The sequence below is a fragment of the Harpia harpyja genome, chromosome 3 (genome assembly GCF_026419915.1).
Source record: "Harpia harpyja isolate bHarHar1 chromosome 3, bHarHar1 primary haplotype, whole genome shotgun sequence".
In the NCBI taxonomy this organism is placed as follows: Eukaryota; Metazoa; Chordata; class Aves; order Accipitriformes; family Accipitridae; genus Harpia; species Harpia harpyja.
Window position 1 is genome coordinate 79,708,165 of NC_068942.1, and position 21,870 is coordinate 79,730,034.

The 21,870-nt window shown below is 41.8% G+C and overlaps 1 protein-coding gene across 2 annotated transcripts; it reads right to left on the reverse strand.

Moving 5' to 3' along the window:
- Positions 1 to 1,291: 1,291 nt before the first annotated feature.
- Positions 1,292 to 21,385, reverse strand: STYX (serine/threonine/tyrosine interacting protein). 2 transcript variants are annotated; one of them, XM_052783613.1, is made up of 11 exons: positions 13,901 to 14,821; positions 10,051 to 10,083; positions 9,139 to 9,192; positions 7,903 to 8,000; positions 7,138 to 7,198; positions 5,693 to 5,729; positions 5,108 to 5,147; positions 4,975 to 5,025; positions 4,291 to 4,363; positions 3,190 to 3,283; positions 1,292 to 2,471 (listed from the first exon to the last, which is right to left on the reverse strand). In XM_052783613.1, exons 1-11 carry the CDS (start codon positions 13,934 to 13,936, stop codon positions 2,398 to 2,400), a joined length of 651 nt encoding a protein of 216 aa, XP_052639573.1. In that variant the 5' UTR covers positions 13,937 to 14,821; the 3' UTR covers positions 1,292 to 2,397. The 2 variants fall into 2 exon arrangements, with proteins under 2 accessions (XP_052639573.1, XP_052639572.1); XM_052783612.1 differs by lacking the exon at positions 13,901 to 14,821 and adding an exon at positions 21,113 to 21,385 and having other exon boundaries at positions 1,295 to 2,471.
- Positions 21,386 to 21,870: the final 485 nt, after the last annotated feature.

The following is a 21,870-nucleotide window of genomic DNA, read 5'->3' on the forward strand; positions in this document are numbered from 1 at the left end:
GTGTTTTGTCAGAAGCTTGCAGCTGGCAGTATTTGGGGAGCTGTGCAAAAAGAGACAGACATCCACAAACCCCACTGCAGCCATGTGGTAGCCTCGTGGGGTAAGTGGTGAAACATCTGAGATTGTATTTCCCAACAGCCCCAGAAGCATTCTTTTACAGAGTCAGTTAACAGCACATAATAAACCCTACAACTGCAAAACCAGCACTGCATGCTTAGCCAGTCAGCTTAACACTGACAAGTTGTAGTTCTTAAGGAGCTAACAGTCACACTTCCTTTTTTCAAGCTGAAAATTTCCAAACTAAAGCATCATACATTTCTCAGAGATTTTTTTTTCTGAAGGATTTGCACTGCTCCATCACCAACATAGGTGGCAGAGGACAGACAGCAGTAAAGTTCTGCTGAACACAGGTTCAGCTCCACTGAAGCTGTGAACCCTCCCCACACACAGCACTCCAGGGCCTTCCTATTCCACACCAGAAGAGGTTATTAGGCTACAAAGCCTCACCCAGGTGTCCTGGCTCAGCTACAAGCCCTGACTTACTGCAGGAGGATTTCCTCCTCAGGTGACACCAACATCTGTCCTAGCAGCATGCTTTAACCCAGGCAATAGTTTTCAAACCAGAATCTGCTAACTGCTTGTAAAAGCCTTCACACAGGCCAAGAGCCCAGACTTGCTTTGGCAGGACTGCCCCTCAGCAAGCCTTCCCAGAAGCTGCAAGACAAGGCAGAGGATCAGTGACTAAGCAAAGATCAGCAAGTCACAGGCATGGTCAACTTGCCTTGAGTACACAAAGTGAGGCAGAACTCCTACAAAGTAAACAAGCTGCTGGACGATCCTCCACCAAAAGGCAGCATCAGAAGAGATCCTCACAGTACAAAATGGCTTCACTGTTTAGATTCATACCTTCAAACTCAAAGATACCTGCCCTCAGAGGGTCCCCCTCAGCACAGGTTGCTCATTCTGAGACCAACAGACAACATTGGCCGTTCACACACAGCCGTATCAGAGTACAGGGAGATAGCTGGATGCTCAGATCCGCAAATGTCTTTTATATTGATTCAACTCTCTTGAGCCCACCTGTTCCCTGTTAAAATATAGTCTAATTACAAGCTCAGATTTCCCAACTGCACAAGTTCTTCTAACAGCTTTGTAATTTGCTCAGTCACCACAGTGCTCTAAAGGAGCCATCATTTAATTCGTATCTTTTATGCAACAGACTGATTGGCAAATAAAGCAGAGATGCAGAACTGAGACTGCACTTGCACAGCCAGTGGTTATCACAGTGCTTCTGGGAAGGGAGAAGAGTCAAAGCTGCACGAACCACACCTTGGCAATTCCCAGTTTGAAAACTTTAAAGCACTGATAGGTGTGTGGCCTTAATTGACTCTAATGCTTTAGAAGAGCCAAGGTGAATCCTTTAGGTCTTGATGCTATTATGGCCAGTGCTTTGGGCCTCAGTTTTCAGACACCAACCCAATTTTTACCTCAAATGATGCAACTATTGTCTTACGAAGGGAACTACTCCTTCAATACCAGTTTGAAGATGCACTATTCTTGTAGACAGATGAACCATACTGGCTCGGTCAACTTAAATCAACCTATAACTAATTTAACAAGCAGCTTTTTAATGCTAGCTAAAAGAATTCAGTCTTGATGTGTGTAAAATTGGTAGCTGCCCTCTGTATTAATTCAGCACATGACTATTTTATTAGGTAATTAATCAGTACTCTGTTTAACTTGCATAAAACAAGGTGAGATTTTTAGAACAGTATTTTGTCTTAAATTGGTCTCGGAGCGTCAGTCTCAAAATAATTCAGTATATAATGAGGTTTTATAACAAGGTAAAGAGTTAAATACTGATTAGAACACTGCTGTTGCTCAACTGCCAGTAGTAGTGCATAGTGCAGTTCATAAAGCACATTTCTACAAGCATGACCATGATATATACTAAGAACAAGGTGAGTTTTAGCAAACTTTTTCTTTACTAAATTCTCTTGTTATAAATTACACAAATAACTTTATAAACAAATCCCCCCAGCTTGCATTTTGTTTAAAGTAATAACTTTATATCATACAAATAAAGAAATTTCAAGTATGAAAAGTGCATTATTGCAATAATACCTCTTTGCAAGTCCAAAAATCTTGGTTTAGAATAAAACTGTAAAGTGTAAAAAAGGAGTAAAACAATCAGTGCCATCTATTCATTCAAGAAGTCCAACATCTTAAAAATGATGCTTAGTGTGTTGCAGAGGCAGATTTACATCTGAAAGCAACATGTAATTGAAAAGAAGCTAGGTGCGTGTTTATCATTTTGCATTATTAATTCTTTTTCCCTAGTTTTCTTCACCTTTCTTGGCGGGAATTCACAATACAAACAGTGCTTGTCCTCAGGTATCATCTGTTCTGTGCTGCTGCCACTTGCATGGTTCCAAGTTCTTCATCCTCTTCATGCATTCGCTTTAAACTTCCTGCAAAAGGCAAGAGGAAGCAGGATACATCTGAAGAGATCAGCTCTAACAATACACAGCTGTGAGTAGGACAACAGGGCAGTTATTGTCTTCTTGCAGGAACTCTACCCTTTGAAGACATTCAGCTTTTGGACAGCCAGTTGCTGACAGCACTTTTCCCTCACACTTCTCCACATGAAAGAGAAATTTCCTAAAATCCACCATTTTTTGTGTTCCCTTTACATCTCCCCCCAAACTCCATTTTCACTGACCTTTAGCAGGGGCTGCAACTGGCCCACCTCTATATGATTAAGGTAACATTTTTTACATGCCCTAACCCCCTGTTATCTGTTTAAAGGCACAGCAAAACTTCTTTTCAGACCAACTGCCTTAATTTTAAGGGCAGCAATTATGTCATGAATATTGGCCGCTTTCAACCTGTCACTCTTGATTCCCCTAAGGAACTCGGGGCTTTGGAGGGACAGGGAGAGGCAGGGCCCTTCCCCGGTATGGTATGGAAGTGCAGACAACAGCACAGAACAATACAAGCATAGGAGAACAGAATATTTAAATTACTGCAAACTGAAGTTTGAACATAGCTTGCACACCAACTGCAGCTACCCCCTTCCCAAAAGTCTGAGACTCACTGCTGCTGGAGGTTTACTTAGGGAATGCAAAAGTCACCGCACAACACCAGGTAAGACAGGCGGCATCACGCACAACAGGAAAGGCTTCTGACCTGTAGTACCGGGTGGAACTGAGAGGGATCTCTCCAGCTGCAGTGGTGACATCATCTGGATGGTTAATTTTGCTAGATAGATGGCTTCATATTCCTGAAAAAGTATAGTAATACATATTGCTATTAATTTGGCATAATGCTTTGTAAGGATGAGAAGGACTAATTCAGAGAGTTCACTAGGATGGACTAGAGAGTATCTTATAGTAAGGCAGAGATTTTAGAGGAGGAGAGTTCTTTGCTGCTTTGACATGAACAACAAAAACTGTCAGGAAGAAAGAACAAAAGAAAACTTAAAGGATGACAAGAAAGGGCTTTAAGGAAGAAAGTAAACTTTCATTAAAAAAATTCTGTGAGAATGTTCAGAGAACTCATTGCTGCTCTCAAAATGCAATTCAGACAGTAGAAACAAACCAAACTTAGAATACAGTAGCTTCAGCGATTTGTTACAAGCACAAAACCATACACGGCCTTGAAGTTGCATTCTAGTGACCTGTCACGCTTTCAGTGCTACACCACAACTCCTTGCAGGAGTTACTTTCAAAAACAAAACAAAACCCACAAAACAGCAAAAAATAAACCCCAAACAACTCAGGATATATTCAATCATCTTGCTGCCAGCCACTTAAGTAATAGCAGAGACACTGCAAACCTGTTTTAACATACTGTCCTGATGTTTACCCACCATTCGCCCCATAAACTCCTGGAATACGATAAAGCAACTTCATGATACTGCTGTTCATTGTTTCAGACTTGTGAATTTTATCACCACTGAATGCAAGTGTCAGGAAGCATCACTGATGCATATCACAATATTCACTTTGCAGTTTCCTTAGCCACCAGTCAAGCTGTTTCAGAGCCTCTTAATCACTGCACAAAACAGGATTTTTATTTCTCCTCCATTCCTGGATTTGCTTTGTCTAAAGCTTAAGTCTAATGAACTAGGGTACCCACTCATCTTCCTCCCAAGCTCTACTATAGCTTCTGACATTTACTTGAAGCATACTTTTACAGTAAATGTTAAGCCTAAGTAGAAACAGCTGTTCTGCAGGAAGATGATTCATCAGATGGCTTTTGAGTTATGACTAGAAAAAAAGAAGTCACCTGAAGTTGATGGACAAATCCAGCATTAGGATTAATACAGAATCTTCTTTCTTGAACATAAGTAAATGCATCCCTTAAAAAGAGAAGGACAGAGAAAATACTTCAGTGGAAAACAGACTATGATGAAAGTCTCTGTGGTTTCAGGAGTCTTCCTTCTGATTATCAGTTCTTAGGAAATATACAACCTCTAAATGCTCCTCAGAACTGGTTTGTATAACTAAAATTGTTTGGGCAAAATAGGAAGCAGTAGTTGTAAAATACTATTTGCCCACCCCCACCTCCAGTCTTCAGCTTGCTGGCCTGTTTTCAACACACTACTTAGAACAGCCTCTTGGGGCCTCTCCTGTAGTTTTACAGCAAGGCATTAATCCATGTAGGCTGGTATCCTGTTCCCATTAGCAGCAGGTACCTACTTCTTAAATAAAGGATGTAAAGAAACCTGCAGTGAAGTGAAATGGAATAATCAGCCCCATGTAAAGTCTTCACTCAATCTCAGTAGATAACAACTGGCTTATGCATCAATACACAACTGTTTACGTTCCCTCCAAAATTATTCACTTACATCACTTGAATTAAAAAATGAATACCTACAGACATATCAGACTTCTTATCTGTACTACAGTACTCTCTCACTTCAGCCTTTTCAGGCAAATGGTTAACTACATGACCATGCTCTGTTCTCACCTGTACTTCACCCCAAATGTTTCCATTATGTATGCAATAACTAAGGCAGCACTGAAAAGAAAAAAAAAATTAGTAAAATGTATTTCCATTCTTTAAAAAAAAAAATTAATAAGGAGGATGGATAGTTTCCTACCTTCTAGAAATCCCTGCATTTCCATGGACAAGAACTTTTCCTGAGAAGGAAAAACAAAAACAACCAACCATACTTGTACAGACTGAAGAAAATGCTTTGAAATGTAGTTTTTCCTTGTTATGGAGAACTACACAGTAGCAAGGTACATCCTAAGAATAATAGGCATGTCTGTCTTCACTCTAAATTACTAACTACACTCCATCCATTACTACCCTGAGTTACAGAAGCATGTATTCCTGCTCCTCTGAGGATTTTGAGTAACAGAATCTGCATTCCAGGACCACAATGCAAATTTAAGGCCCTACATTAGAGAGGGGACAAAAACAACTCATGCACAGAACACAGTTGTGTTTAAAGGGAAAAAAAAACCCCAGATATACAAAAAAGTTTGTCTTCCAGTCAGAGGCAAAAGGAAAGAACACTTTGCTCTGAACTTGTATAATATAGTTCAAGTCAAGCGCAATAAAAACCCAAATTTAAGAAAACCTCATACTTAGGAGCCTCTAATATATACCACTAAGTTAGCTTTAAACCTTTAACAACAATGTATTAGTAAATGAAGGAAGAAAGTTAATATGATTTTACCTCCACTTTGTAAACTTCCATCAATAAATTCTTTAGTCTAAAAAGAAAAAAAATTACAAGACTCAAAGTTTCAGATTATTTTAGAAGTTACTGCTACTTGCATTTAAATTTGGTAGAATTTTTATTATCAGTCTTTATATACAGTGAGAATAATGCACTCTGTTTATACAGACTTAGGCATCACTTCAACTGGACATTCATATTTCTTTTGTACTTTTAACTATCCATAAAATTGTCAGTGAACAACTAGTGTGAAGCCAGAAACAAAAATGCATAAAAATCCAGTATGTGTGCCTTTTACAATTATTATGTCACATGTTACACCAATACAATAACAAGTAATTTCTAAACATCTTTGCTTAACGATTGGGGGGAAAAAACCCAAACAAACCACCAAAACCACAAATTAAAACCCACATGCATCAACAGCAATGTGGCCTGGGCTGCTCTACAGACACCTATGTCTTCCTAGAAGTTCTCCAATGATTTTTCCATTATAGAAGCAGGTCTAATCAATCTATAAGGCGAGACATGATGTAGTGAGGTCTGCGGAATACTGCCAGGTTGAAACAGCTGATTATATGAAAAGCAAAATCTAAATAATTTATTGTGGGAAAAACTCAGACTAGACTTTTAAAAACATACCAACACTGAGCTACTAAGATGTCAGTAACTGCGAGATTTGCAAAGGATGTTGTTTGATCAAATGGCTTTATACTTTTGCAAAGCTGGGAGCCATCAACTGATTTCCTGCCTTGTTCTGCAAAAACTTGACCACCTCTGCCATACACAGGGAAGCCAGAAGAGCTGTTTCGTGTTTGGTTTCGTTGTTGGGTTTGGTTTGTTTGGTTTTTTTTTTGAGGGGGTAGGGAGGAACAAAATGCTCTTGCTCTGTTGCAAACTAACCTAAAATAAAAATACAAAACCATAGCTCAAAACTAAGGGTTTATTCTATTTCCAAAGGTCAGTATGTAATGGGTACTGTTTAACTTAAAGTTACTTTAATTCCTCTACAGTAAACATGTTTCAAGATGCTGTAAAACTTAGTTACACCAATTAGTTACTATTTTCTGTTGATTTTGTTTTAGTATTTGATACAAGAGATGTAATTACTCTTGGGCTCAAAAAAAAGGTTTCCTACAGGCCAAGTTCTCCAGCACTCTCCCATGACCTGCTTTCTTTGTTTTGAGACCAGCCTTTTTTTCTTTTTTTTGAGACCACAATAAGGTACAGCTCTTACAACTCTGCCTCAGTTTCTATACTTACAAAAAGGAGTTAATTACACTTAATAAAAGTGGTAATAATATGGTCACTTAAGAGTTCACAGCCCTTCCAGGTGCCTCAGGCTGGGTATCCCAAATTTGAAACTGGTATCTGTTAGATCAGAAAACCCTTACTGGGCAACTCCATTCCCAATCCATTCCCATTAACACACAAATACTTACCATAGGGAAAAATCGTATTATATTCTCAACTGGATTATCTGCAATATCCAAGACTAAATACCTACAATGAAAACAGTTGCTATGAGTACACAGTAACACTGAGTTGCTGCCACCGGAACACAAACAGCTGACTCAACCCCACTACAATACTCAAACCTGCAGAAGGAAGCCAGCACTACCCTCCTGACTTTACTTTCTGGTCTGAGCTCCAGAACTTCTACAATCAAGCAACCTCTGGAGCTGTCCTTAGAAGGAAGCAAGCGAGGAACCTTTTCCAACATCCCCTGACAAAATCACCTCTCGGAGTGGAAGAAATTCACAAGTGCCAGCTACAGGTGACTCAACTTTGTTTGAAAGCAGCATACTACATACTCACATGTTCCCCATCAGTTTGTAAACATGGCCAGTGTTCTCTTCTAAGGCTGTATGCAACTTTTTCACAGGTACGCATATTCTGATTAAGTTACCTCAAATGTTTTATTAGCAGGACGAATTAACAGCTTCAAAACTGAAGACAGTTACTGCAAACTAATGGATATTTCTCATTTCCAGACTTTGCCTATGTCTAGAGTTTATCAGGATGAATAAACTACATGGTTTGGATTTAAAAGTCTTTCTACACCTTCGCACATTTTTCAAATAGTTTTGACAACGTGAAAATATTTGGAAAGAACACTAACAAAAAATCTTATTAATACAGAATAAGTTGTTTAAAAGTAAGACCTTTCACTGTTTGCAGGTCTGCATGTTATGATCATTTCTCACCTAAATAACTGTTGGAAGTTTGGTTTAATAAAATTTGCTTCAATGTTTTGCCGTATGCATATTACATGGGTTATTCCATGTTTCTGAAGTATAGGTAGCTGTGGAAAAAGAAAAACACATTTTTTTTTAATTATGGAATTCATCTATTACACAGTAATAAAAAGAAAAACTATACTTAAATACACAATAGGACTATATCATGTCCTCAAGGAAAAATCGGAGCTAGTTTTCTAATATTCAAAGCACAGTGTGAAAAATTTTGTCTTTCAAAAAGACAAAACACAACCATTAGGAGCTGCAAGAAAAAGCATTCCTAGCAATGATAAAAAGAACAGGCAGTAAAGGCAACATTTAATGAACTTGTTTGTCTCTGCCCACCTTTCACTTTGCCTGAAATTGCAAGTCCCTACATGATGTCGTAATTTTCAGCTAGCATTGGATTCTTGCTGGAATCAGACCATTGAAAGTAAGATCATTTAAACTATGAGGTAAGTTTGCAGATACAAGCTTTGTCTTAGCAGTGTTTGACTTCATTGTACATCCAATTTACCTTATTTTACTGCATATGTGTGAGTTCCCAGTTCTGATTTGTGTTGCAACACTTTAGCAAAGGAAATAGATTGCCTGACCAGTAATGTGCGAGTCTCAAACGATTTGTCTTTTTCTAAGAAAAATTATATTCAAGCTTAACTCTAAGACTCAATTTTAATACAGAAAGCTCACACATGAATGCTCACTGCAATTAGCATGCAAGTCACTTCAAACTTGCACTTTTCTCTGGTGTGTAAGGACTAGGTAAAGCTGACTAGCTGAATCGAGGGAGCATGCATGTGTGTGTACACAAACACATGCAGAACTTCAAGCCACATGAAAAAATTTAATCGGGGCTCTTTTTTCATTTTTCTCCTGAAGTAACCTTTTAGCTCACAAGACTGTTACGGAAAACACAGTCTTGTAAGTGTGAACTGCCCCACCGTGTGCCCAAAGCAGTAGTTCAGATTCACGCTGGAAAGGGGAGGCATTGACACTGGCCCCAGTCAGATAATCCTGCAGGCTAAAAAGACCATCCCAGAAATGCACGACCTATTACTACTACTATAGCATCTTTCATGTTCCAGTTCAGGATTGCAACCAAATTTACACCTATATAGATAACATTTGAACATATCACCACAGTAACAAAACAAATCACCACAGCAAAGTTTCCTTATGAGACACTATTCTGAAAAATCATACCTTGCTTTTCATAGCTGAAGAATATGGGCCTAAAAATAACCCAGGTAAAATTTCCTAGGAGGCAGAAGAACAGACATTTAATACCAACTCAAAATTATTTTAAATAATACATTGCACTTAACTCAGACTATGCCCATGGAAACAAGTAATTTACATATTAGTGAGAGATGTGTTATCAAGTGTCATTTATAACAGGACAAGGGAAAAAAAAAATCAGTTTGGCAAAATAAAAGAAACATGATCTTTGTGCAGGAGATCTTGTTTTGGAACAGGAATCAAGTCCTTTATTTGGACTAAGTTCCAGTTTGATTACTGCATCTTACCCAGCCCCAGATCAAATGAAGGGAACTCTAACTTTGTACATAATGGTGTCTTGTAATTAATTCCAAATCACTCTCATGGAAAAAGATACACGCATGGTAAGTCTTCTAGCTTTGTCCTAGTAGTAGGAAAATATCAATTTTTAACCATTTATCTCCCCACCAATAAAGATGTGTAGATCTGTAGATCTTATCTTGTACAAAGATTTGGCTGACACCATGGTAGGAAAATTTTAATTGTCCATCCTACTTGAGAACTCTTACTTCAGACCAAATTTAAGTTAAAAAGCAAAGCTCCAATACATTGTTAACAACCACCTCCTAAAAATATTCATGAAGACAAAAATACAGTATTTTGGGGTTTCTGAAGAAAAGGACAAAATTCATTTTTTTATTTTAGTACTTGCACAACAGAGATCCAAGCACACCTGCACTCTAACCTGGCAATCCTCACACATCTCTCCCATGGTGCTGCCTGACACTTTACCCCTAAACACTAATTTTGATGCCAGCTCTTTTGTAGGGCACTTTCTTTTTCTTATTGAACGCACCACGGGTTTTGACTCAAATGGTAATTGAAAGTGTGTCATACCTGCATCTCTCTCCTCATGGGATAGGTCCAATCCTTAAAATAAAACAAAAAATAATTATATAGGCACATAAAGGGAAAAACAAATTCAGACAGAGATCTTATGTAAAGGAATCAAAATCTATTTTCTGCAGATTGTACAAGCTACCTGCTATGCAACAGGCACATTGCTTATGCTTACTGCTAACTCTCCACATGGATACCAGTAACACTCAAGTGCAAGGAACACTATTTTGAAAGCTAATGTGAAGAAACCTCAACTACCCTACAGCAGTGACGAAGCCTGTGTAGAATAGCTAGTGGTGTACATCCACACCTCAGCTTTCTGCTTAGAAACTTCCCTCTAGAGCCGGGGGGGAGCAGGGAGAAAAAAGAAAACAGCTTTAGAACATTCTGTACTAGCCACAGAAGAAAAAAAATTCCTTTGACTGGTACATTCCTACAGCCACTGAAAAAACAGTTAGGAGATAACAAGTATAGCAGGTAACTCCTAAAAATCCACACTGCCTCACCTAATATATTTCAACTAACTTTATTTTGAATATTCAGGATTTAGCTTTAACAATTGTAGAAATTTATGTTCCCCATGAACACAGCAAGCCACTACAGTGAATCTCCACTTTTCTCCATCCTAGACAGTTACACTGGGAGGGATCCTTGCACAGTAAACACATATGCTTGTGTTCAGCCACAAGGACATGACACTACTTGTCGGTTAATTTACAGCTAGCACATCACACCCTTCCACAGAATCTCAGACCCTCAAGTTTGTGAAGGTTCACCTCTTGGAAACCACCCCTTACCAGCTGTTTGCTATCATCCAACTCAGTCTATCAGAACTGCCCAGAGCAAATGCCAGGATCAATATTTTCATCCTTTGCTCCATTTTACAGAACTGCCAAAGCTGAATAGAAAAATGCTCAGACTCTATTCCTGTCTTTCCTTCTTTGCAACTCCCACTGTCCTCTATTAACAGGCTCTTACTCATTCTTTGACCCTCACACATGAAGGAGTTATATCTGAGATCACAGTTACCCAGCTGGAGAAAAAAAAAGGAAATAGTCAAACATATCAAATAAAATAGACTGCATACATTTATTTACATAGCTTTATTGGTTGCTCCACACACACCGGCAGCTAAGAAAAAACTTTGCCATATGTCGTTCTTGTTGATGTTCCAATCTCCTCAAAACTATGAGAAAGTTAAACTCTAAATATTCAGCCTCTGAAGCGAGCTGAGGATTACACCAAGAAAGATCCAGGACCTTAAACTGCCTTCCTGTCCACCTTAGCACCTGCAGCTGTACCGGTAGCATCAATTTCACATTAACCCCCCTTTTTACTAAGGCACATGAGAAAAATACAGTGGTTCCCCCAGACACACACACAGTTACTTAGTGAGGTTTTGCTAGCTCTTGTTAGTGGAATTAGAAGGGATTTTAGTATCAGTAAAGTTATTCTAGAAACCACTTGAATCTGGGACAGCATTTCTGAGAAAGCAAACAAACACTAAGCCACTCAAAACAATTCTTTGAATACTACCTAAAATGGTAGTACAAACAGGAAAATAAAATACACTGAAACAATCTTTGCTAAAGACAGAGAGGTAAGCTAAGTTACTTCCGTATGTTTCAGCTGTAATAATAAAAGCTCCTGGTAGTAGAAAGTAGAAATCCTGTGACAAAAGGATGATATTTGCAGAACTGTATCCTTTGAAGGTTGACCTAAGAGTGTTTTAGCAAAATCCTGTTGTCTAACTGCATGTATGAAAGCATACTTCATTCACCAAAAAGCAAGAAAACCCCAGTTTTGTCCAAGCATAAAAACAATATTATGAGAAATAAACTCTGAAAAGCTTAAGCTACACTCCAGGAGTATACAAGTGCTTAAGTGGGTTTATTACTCTATCTATATACTTGGAGAATTTAAAAGTCTTCATCTAGAGCATAATGAAAACACAAATTCATCACTACTTTCGTCAAGAGTACTTAACAATACATTACAAATATTCCTTTCAAATGCATTAGAAACAGGAAATCGTGTTAGTCCCAACAGCTGTTAGCTGTGCAAAATAAGTAGGCAAGAATTTAGCAATATACAATCCAAAGGAAACCAAAACCCAAAAGACAACAGATGCCACAGATGTTCTGAACAAGAGAAAAATGTCAGTATTGGCTTCAGACATTAGTCTTCAGTGTTCTTCAAGAAGCCAGAAAGGTACAGTTTCCAATGGGATTTAGTCTGCAAAATAAATACCTGAAAGACTATGTCTCAGATTAAAGGTTTTCTTTATAAAAAGCACACAAACTACTGAAAGAGTGATTCCAGTGATTTCGTGACAGCCCTTCAAGGCTTTTAAAACTAACAATGCAAGATTATTTAAATGTTACCAAAAATTATGTAAAAAAAAAAAATCTATTAATATAGACTGAACCCAAGCAGGGGTCTCATTTTAAGGAATTCATTCATCAGCCATGTTTTCCACACTGTCTGAAGCACCCAGCAGACAAACAACTACTGAAAGTTTCTCTTCTTATCAGACCAAATACAAGAATTTTGCTAAGAAAACAACCGGTGATGCCAGAGCTGGATAGAATAACAGCACTCCTTGCTGCTAAGTATTTGGTAGGTTCTACAGAATAAGTGACAACTCACTGGAAGACATGATCTTCAATACTCATAAGACTAGACTGTGATTCACTGACAGACAAGTTTAAAAGATACCTCAGCTGTTTTGCTGAGGGTGTTCACTGTGCATACCTGCTGTGTTTTGCATTTGCACAAATGAAATGCCAGGGACTATCTAAAGCACTTCAACTGCTGACCCAGAATGGAGCGACTAGCAAAAGAAAAGGGAATAAAGTACATTTTGAAGCCCTCCCTTCCCCATCTACAGCCAATCTCTGACTGAAATAAATTGAAGACATGAACGAATAGGTGAGACTTGTCTACACTACAAAGAGCTTCTTAGTAACTAATATCCAAACTACATCAAGAATAATGCTGCCAACAGTTACGGTTATTTTGTCAATATTTTGCCATAGCTATACCTGTTCTTCCTTAGAACAGTTTAATAGCAAAAAAACCTGACACCTTACATTGACATGTGCAAATGTACGTACATGTGGACTTTTTCCTGAAAGAGTGACCTTGGCTAGGATTTAATATAAAATTCATATTATGAATTGTTTTAAATAGTTTAACAGCCCTGACATTGAGACTTGTCTATGCTCAAGATCTGCACAAAAGCAGACCGTGGTTTTTAAACACAGCACCACAACGTACCTTATGCTATCTGCATATGCTTCACCAGAAGGAATGTAGTGAAATGGATATACATGACATCACTTAACTGGTCCCTATCCGACAGTTTAAGTCTGAAGACCCACCTAATTTTCACATATAAAAGGTATATCCTAGTCTGTGTTTGCCAAAGCTCATCTTTGGCTGAAAGGCAATCCGCAGTACTGCACTTTCATTACTATGGTTAAACTCCTGCTGCCTTATAATTAGTAGAGCCTGCAAACCACAGACTGTCCTAGATGAAGGAAGAAGCTATCAAAGGTGCTGCAAAAAACCACCAGTAAAATAAATCAGATCAGTAGTTTAAAGAAGGAGAATCCAACAACAAGAAGTATCTTTTCTAGATTTTAGCTGCTGCCCCTTACCTGCTCAGCATCGCTGGGCATCAGCCACCATCTGCCATGACTTTCCCTGCTTTCAAGACCATTACTCAAGTCCTTTTGAAAAGCTGCATGCAACTCCCAGTAAAACCTTCCTGACCACTCCAGGTTTCTGACCCTTTTCCAACACTCAGACAGCTCATTTGTTGTTGATTAATAGCAGCACTTACCTCTCTGTACAGCTTTCTCTTCCCACTGCAATTCATCACAGCAAGACTGCTGCATGATTGATTGTTCCTTGCGTACCCCTAAAAATCTAGGGTCTGTCAGAATCCTCTTGCCTAAATTTGTTTCTCTGTCTAGTGGAATATTCATATAAGCTATAACACTCAAAAGTCTCTCCTCCAACATTCTTCCACAAGTTGTGAAATCAAAGCTGAAGACAACTGTTACAGCAATGACAGCCACACATTCTGCTGACCTGCTTCAATTCCTTCATCTGCTCTGGCCAGCTGATCTCTTGGATATAACTTTGTACTGCTCTGTATAGGAAATTAAAAATACAGCTAAACAGTGTTATATCAGAACAGTCAGAGGGCGTGATTATATTAACTGCCAACACTATGACCCCCCCTTAGCAGGCTACAGCTTGGATTGTGGATGGGTTGTGATCCCTTAATGATTACCTTGACACAAAAGCTTTATGCTTCATTCTGAGGCAGTTTTAAGTCTAATTTACACAATGAAATGAGATCACAACTTGGGTTTTGAAAGTATTTTAGACAATATCTTGGAAAAAACCTCCCAGCTGATACAGTCCAACAAAAGGGGGGGGAGAGGGGACATCATCATTAAAGACCTGCACAAAAATAAAGCTAGTTACACCAATGGCCTTTGCAAAACGGAACAACAATTGTCAAAAGAAATCATGCAATACTGAAGTAGTAATAAAGCATACTCATTTGCCATCTTTTAATAAGAAAACAGACAAATTAAATGAAGTACTGAAAAAATATTCAAGAAAAATATTTTAATATTACTGCAACCTGTCATGTCTATCACTGTGAAGCATGCTACTTTAAGGGCCTCAAAATTAGCTACAACAAAGAATGCAATGAAAGGCTGTGTCTTCAGTTTCAGTTATGCTTCATGTTCATGGACAGTTATTCCAGTTAGAATCACTTTATTTTTTTTTTAATATATGTATTTTTTTAATATGTATCTAGAATAGAATTATTTCAGTTGGAAGGGATCTACAATGATCATTTAGTCCAACTGCCTGACCACTTCAGGGTTAAATATATATATTTTTTGGGGGGGGGGGGGGAGTTCTAGTGCAAGTATATAAAATATAAAAATTAAACCCAGTCTTTTCGTTCACTCAAGATGTGGGCATGCCACTAACAAGAACAGAGCTATACTAACAAGGTTAAGGAATGCTTTGACAGTACTGCTAATGCAAAGCAGCGGCTAGTTAAAGGGTGAGGCTACATTCCCACCCTTGCGCAGTTGTTTAATCCTACAGTCACCACGCTCAGGAAACTATAATGGCCCCAAACTAACAGCTTTTTTAGCAAAGCCGGTTGTCTACCAAGTAAGCTCCCTGCTCCAGGTCACCACAGGTCAGATAAGCTCTGGGACAAAAACGGTGACAACACCGGATGGTTGGCAGGACGGGTAAAGCCACTTTTTAGCAAAGCCAGCTATTAGATGGGCTTTGCTGTAATGGCAAGTCCCCCGTCAGTCACAGATCCCACTTCAGTCAGTCTCAACAATGGTCAACATGGGCTGGGAAGCAGTGCTTAACAGCGTTTTCTGCGTATTTGTAAAGAGTACTTGGACAACGGCAAGTCCTCATTATACAGACATTTTTGCTTTTGAAAATACAAAGGAATACAAAAGCAGGAAGGTGGAGAGGAAAAACAATAGCAGGCGGGAATGACAGAGCACACAGAGGAAGGAAGAAGTGTACAACAGGAAAATAAAGGTTATTTTAGCAAAGAGAAACACAAGCCATGGAAAAGGATAAAAAGGTAGACTAAGGCAACTAAATGGAAAGTAGAAACATAATATAGAAGAGAAACAAATGCTTCTTATTTGTCCCATTCTGTAACACTGGTCCAAAAGATACCTCTACTAGCTTAACTACCAATTAGCACACAGGACCATCAGCACTGGCTTTTATTAAAGCACGATAAAGCGGTGAAGACAGAATTCTTCAGCTTATATGAAGCACACAGCCAAGTGGCCGGACTGCCACACTTTTTGTATTGTTTTCTTTTTAAAGAGACTTGCACAGAAGCTGAGACTCATCTGAATTTTTTCTAGTAGTGTTTCTCCTGCGTTCACCCCACGGCATTGCTACCCACTACAATAAAAGGTCGCGTTGATTCGCTTTTTACAAAGAATCTGTAGAATGAGCGATTCACTTTGTAAAAAGAATCTGTAGAATGAGCAGTAATGAACAAGTTTTAATGGTAAAGGAAAAATTGTATTCAGATTATTAGAATTGTTTATAATGGTGCAAGTATGTCCTTTTTCATGGCCTTTGTTTTATTAACTACAGCCTAGTGAGTTGGGCTATATTGAGACAGCCAAGGAATGTACAGGTCTCTACAATCCTCATTTAGATTAAAAAGCCCATGCTTCAAGCCCCCTGTTCTCCAGACTGCTCCAGTTGTGAGCCACCTTCACGTCTGTGTGGATGCCTATGCACTTCAACAGGCTTCCCACGGATGCAAGGCATAAGTTAATCACGACTGACAAGACTGCTCAACTTCAGCTGCCACAGTGCACTTCTTTTGATATATGCAAAGTAGTCTGATAGTATCCCACAGAGTTATGATCAAAATCTGTCACCTGATTTACATTTCCCAGCATAACATAGCATTTTTTTTAAATTTCTTTTGCTCTATTCTGTGGGCAGGTAAAATAAATGTTATAATACCGGCTTCCTACTTATTTTAAAGACTCTGCAGAAGAGAAGACTCACTATGTTTCAGGGGGTTATTTGTGTTTCCTTTCAGAAGTAAAAGTAAAGAAGTTTAAGAAATTTGTTCCACCTTTAGATGGACTGCACTACTGCATAGTTTTAAAAAAAAGCAGTAAAAATACATTAGCATTTCAGACTAAATATAGCTGTTAAGAAATGTAAATTTCTTCAAAAAAACATGTGCTAAAGAGACCTCAGTTTTTACGCATAATAAAGAGGCAAATATGACTGCTTAGTCAATAAGCTGATAATTCCATTACAAAAACCATGGAGAGTCCTAAAAAAATTCTAAATACATCACGAATAGTAGTTTACTCAGCCTGCTTGCAAGCAAATATGCTAATGTTTTAACAAAGAAATGTAATGATTGCTGCGTCCCCATTACATACATCCTAGCACTATTCTTTTTTGTTTGTTTAAAATTTAATGGGAAAATAATTTCCATTAAATTCCTTGAATTATTCCAGTCCTTACTTGCCATCTTTCCAAAAGTGCTACGATGTCTCAGTACTAACATGCCAGCATGCACTAACTGTTGTTAACCCAACCCTCTTTTAACAGGACTTTAGCCATACACATTTAGACTGGGGAAAAGAAACCAAACCCAGCACTTCTCAAATTTAAGAAAGTTTGAGACCTCATCTTGAAAGTAGTGCCAATTTTAGAAAAAGACATATAAATCTAAGCTTAGAAATTATTTTCATGCCATGTACAACCACTATTATTCATAAGACTTTGACATATTCACTATCACTAATCTATAAAAGAACACGTAGAGTTTACAGACATTCATGAAATATACCAGAAAAGCTTTGCAAGAAGAGCAAGTTACATGTTGAATATCCAAAAATTAAAAGTAGAAAACACTCAGATGGCATAAGGACCTGTAAAAAGGAGTTCAGCTTTTAGCTGCCATAGACTCACCAGTGAAAGACGGAAGCTGGTTTATCCCAGACTTCATTAGCTCATCTTGCAGAACTGGACAATTCACCCAGACTGCAGCCAGCACGTAAGAGTGGACTAGAGGAAGCACTGCAAGCCAGCACTGACACACAGTTGTACCGAAGCACGGCAGACGCTGGCAAATACCTGTCTGTGTTTGACCTATAACAAACATGGTTTCACCACCTGAACGAACTTTAAGTACACACAAACTGCAGGAAAAAAAAAAAGTGACACATGTCACTAAGGGTACTCAGAAGAACGAACTTCTGGTCCGTCAGTTGCTGAGATGGTATCAGATAAGGAGTGCAAAGAAGGCGCAACTCTCTCTGGCAGGTAAACATCACTGGCATTTCTTAACATGGCATTTCGCAAGCTCCAAAGAGTACCAATAGCCAAGTAGTTTAAAAATCCAGCAATTTGTAATACTATGTATGGATTAGGGACACTGCAAACAATCTAGAGGCCAGAAAACTGACCTATTTATCTAGAGTACATTCCTGCAGTCTGCCTAAGTCAATCCAACCACAGGCTGCCGTCATCCCCTCAGATAGCCTTGCCCGCTCTCTGACTTTTCCACGTGCCAGCACTAGGGAGTGTGAAGCTGTGCAGTCAACCAGTTCAGCTCACCAATTTGGCTTTTTTAAAAATTATTATTATATTTAAGCTGTCACATGGTTACTAGTGTCAGACAGGAGAAGGGAGCTCGGGGGGTGGCAGTTAGATTGCCTTAAAGTGACCACAAAGTTGCACTTACTCTGGAGCAAGTAAACCAGGGATTCCCCAAGTTCTCTCTCCTTCCCCTCCCCTGCCGCCGCCCAATATCTTGAAATCAAATCTACCAAGACAGCATTAAACCATACATAACCAACTTCCTGAAATAAAATTGGAGAGTACTCCTCATTAAAGAACCTCCTCACTGCAATACACAAGAGATGATCTTCAGCTTTTCAACAATAACTACATTTTGTGGGCAGAATGATTTTAGTTTCCTTAGTTTGCTTTTCCAAAGCATCTTAAAGATGGGGCTGAAGGCTCAAGGCTAGGGTCTCTCAGGCTTTGCTGAAGAAGTTAGCTCCACAAGAACTTTGACATTCTCTACTGGCTTTAACTTTTCTGTTTTCCCCAAATACTCCAACTATAGTGTAATGTAAGCTGTTGAAAAAAAATTAACTTAGGGTTTTTAAAAATAGTCCTTGAAATTCTCCACTATGGTCTTGCAGCATGTGGAGTTGTAACATTCTATACATTATACTATTGAGAGATAGAGCACGAAAAAAGCAAAAAATAAAATCCACTCTGAAGGACACTATTAAAGTTTCAGCTTTCATCAGCTAAGAGCTGTCAGACTGGCAGTAACCTCTGTTTTTAAAACTATTTTAACCGCACACTCCTTTTTAGCCATTCTAGTTATAAACAGGTTCAAAAAGCCATCCAGGCTAATCCAGCTAACCATTTGCACAAGTAACTGTAGATAATATGATTGGTTTCTTGAGAAAGAAAAGATATTTAAAAACAAACAAACTATAAACCTCACAGGGTGGTATATAATTTGTGTTCAGATACAAACTGATTACAACTTTCTGAAAACAACCAAGATGACTTGTAAACACCTCCACAGCTCTGAAGTGAAGAGGGTGTTTAAATCTTGACAACAAAACCAAAAAATAAAAGTACATAGTAACTTCCATCTTTCAGGTAACTTACCACAACAACAGTATTCAACAACTCCATTAATACAGAAATAAAGGCTGATGTTTATGAATTATGCAACAATCTATAGACCTCTGCAGAGCTCAGATACTATCAACTTCCCGCATGAAGACTGTGACGTTTTGCATGAAGTATCTGATGCTATCAAAGCGGGACACTTAAGGCTGTTTGTGACATATGAAAACACACCACCAGTATCCAGGGTCAGAACTGAGAAGCTAAGCCAAGTTCAGAAATCGGACACCACACTGACCCGACTCCTCTAACACCACGCGGGGTGCAGTTTAGTCTTAGCAAATATTGCCACCTGTCTTAGTCTGCAGAGAAGTCTTGGCTCTTCAACACCGTAAAAATGCCTCCCCAACAGACTCACCAGAGCGCCAAATTGTTTCTGGAGTATCTAAGAGTTAGTAGACACCAACTGTTTGCAAGGGGACACGCAGGTACTCACTGCTAGCAGCTCCTTACCTTTCTGCACGTACAAAAAGGGGCAAGCAGGCAGCCAGCAGCAGATGGAGGACAGGACTGGTGACCATACAAAGGGAGAGGGAACGCGCAGCGGAAAGCAAAAGGGCAGCTAACAGACAGGCCATGACACGCTGAAGCACAGAAGAGGGGACACCAGCAACAGCAAGCTGAGTGGGGGCCGCTGTCAGAGGGCAAAAGCCAAGGCAGCCAAGATGAACCGGGGGGGGGGGGGGGGGGGGCTTCTGTGAAAGCAGGCACCCTCACTTCAGCGTGGGGGGGGGCTTCTGTGAAAGCAGGCACCCTCACTTCAGCGTGGGGGGGGGGCTTCTGTGAAAGCAGGCACCCTCACTTCAGCGTGGGGGGGGGGCTTCTGTGAAAGCAGGCACCCTCACTTCAGCGTGGGGGGGGGCTTCTGTGAAAGCAGGCACCCTCACTTCAGCGTGGGGGGGGGGGCTTCTGTGAAAGCAGGCACCCTCACTTCAGCGTGGGGGGGGGCTTCTGTGAAAGCAGGAACCCTCACTTCAGCGTGGGGGGGGGGGCTTCTGTGAAAGCAGGCACCCTCTCTTCAGCGTGGGGGGGGGGCTTCTGTGAAAGCAGGCACCCTCACTTCAGCGTGGGGGGGGGGGCTTCTGTGAAAGCAGGCACCCTCTCTTCAGCGGGGGGGGGGGCTTCTGTGAAAGCAGGCACCCTCTCTTCAGCGTGGGGGGGGGCTTCTGTGAAAGCAGGCACCCTCTCTTCAGCGTGGGGGGGGGCTTCTGTGAAAGCAGGCACCCTCTCTTCAGCAGGCAGGGCTCGCTCACAGCCCCGAAAGCAGGCAGGCGGGGAAAGGCCGGAGGCACCCGCAAGGAGAGGCGCAGGAGGGAAGGGGTTCTGTGAGGGCAATGGAGACGGCAGGGAGCAAAGGACAACGGGCAGGACCGGAGGATGTGGTCGGTGGTCCCCGGAGGGGGGCCGGACCTGCGGGCGGGGGTGTCGCCGGTACGGGGAAGGGGGGGGGGGGGTGTTAGAAGGCGGACCTGCGCCTCGGTGGGGACCGGCGGGGGCGGCCAGCGAGGCCTGCGCTGGGATCTCAGCGGGGGACCCCGCGGCCAGGCGGAGCGGGGCGTACCGGCGGGGGGGGGACACAGGCCCCCACAGCCCCGGGCGGGGGTTGGGGGGAAGGCTGGGGGGAGGCCGGGACCATCCGCGCCACCACGCCGGGCCGGGCGCCCACGAGGCCGGCGCGGCAGCTGCCCCCCCCCCCCCCCCCCCCCCGCGGCGGGCGGCTCTCCTCAGGCGGGGCCGGGGCGGCGGGGCCCCTGATAGCTCTCCCCCCTCCGCCGCTCACCTCAGAGTCCTCTTTGGCCTGCGGCAGCGCGGGGAAGGCCGGCTTGGCGAGCTCCATGGCCGGGCGCTCTCCGGGCGGGGCAGGACCGGGCAGGGCGGCTATTTGGGCAGCGGGCCCGCGGGCTCCGGCTCAGGAGCAGCAGCAGCGGCGGCGGCGGGAGGAGGCGGAGGAGGCGGCGGCGCGCTCAGCCGCTCGCGCCCGGCCGCCATGCTGCTGCTGCTGCTGCTGCTACTGCCTCTTCCCTCCTCCTCCTCCTCCTCCTCCTCCTCCTCCTCCCGCCGCCGCCGCCGCTCCCCCTCCCTTCCGCCCGCCCCCGGGCTCCGCTCCAGCGGCGGCGGCGGCGCCTCCGCTCCCGCCCCGCTCCGCCCCGCCCCAACCGCTCCGCCCCCAACGGCCGCCGCGCGCGGGGGCGGTGCCGCCAACGGCCCGAGGGGCGGGGCGGGGCCCGGCGCGCGGCGGCCGCGAGGCGCCAACCGGTGCGCGCTCTCTCGCTCCCCTCACGGGCCGATGCCGTAGGCGGGGCTCGGGGAGCGCCGTTAATTCTCCCCCCCCCCCCGAATTCTTTAATTAATCCTCGCGACCCTAATTAGAACTTCTTCAACAGGGCCTTTTCCCTTCAACAGGCCCTTTTCCCGCCACAGGTTCACGGCGATCAAGGCCCAGCTTCTCCGGTCGAGGCTCAGGCCTGAAGCGCCTCACGCCTCGGCCACCACAGCGCCTTGGGCGCGCTGGCCGCCATGTCGCGGCCGTTAACGCTT

Bases quoted from the DNA above. Each gene is read 5' to 3' on its own strand.
- STYX (XM_052783612.1), bottom strand. From the start codon at position 21,169: ATGGAGCTCGCCAAGCCGGCCTTCCCCGCGCTGCCGCAGGCCAAAGAG. The intron at 5,026-5,107 runs GTAGGAAACTAT...TTTTCTTTTCAG, and splicing joins AATGCAGGGATTTCTAGAAG to TGCTGCCTTAGTTATTGCAT. The intron at 2,472-3,189 runs GTCAGAAGCCTT...TGCCTTTTGCAG, and splicing joins AGTTCCACCCGGTACTACAG to GAAGTTTAAAGCGAATGCAT.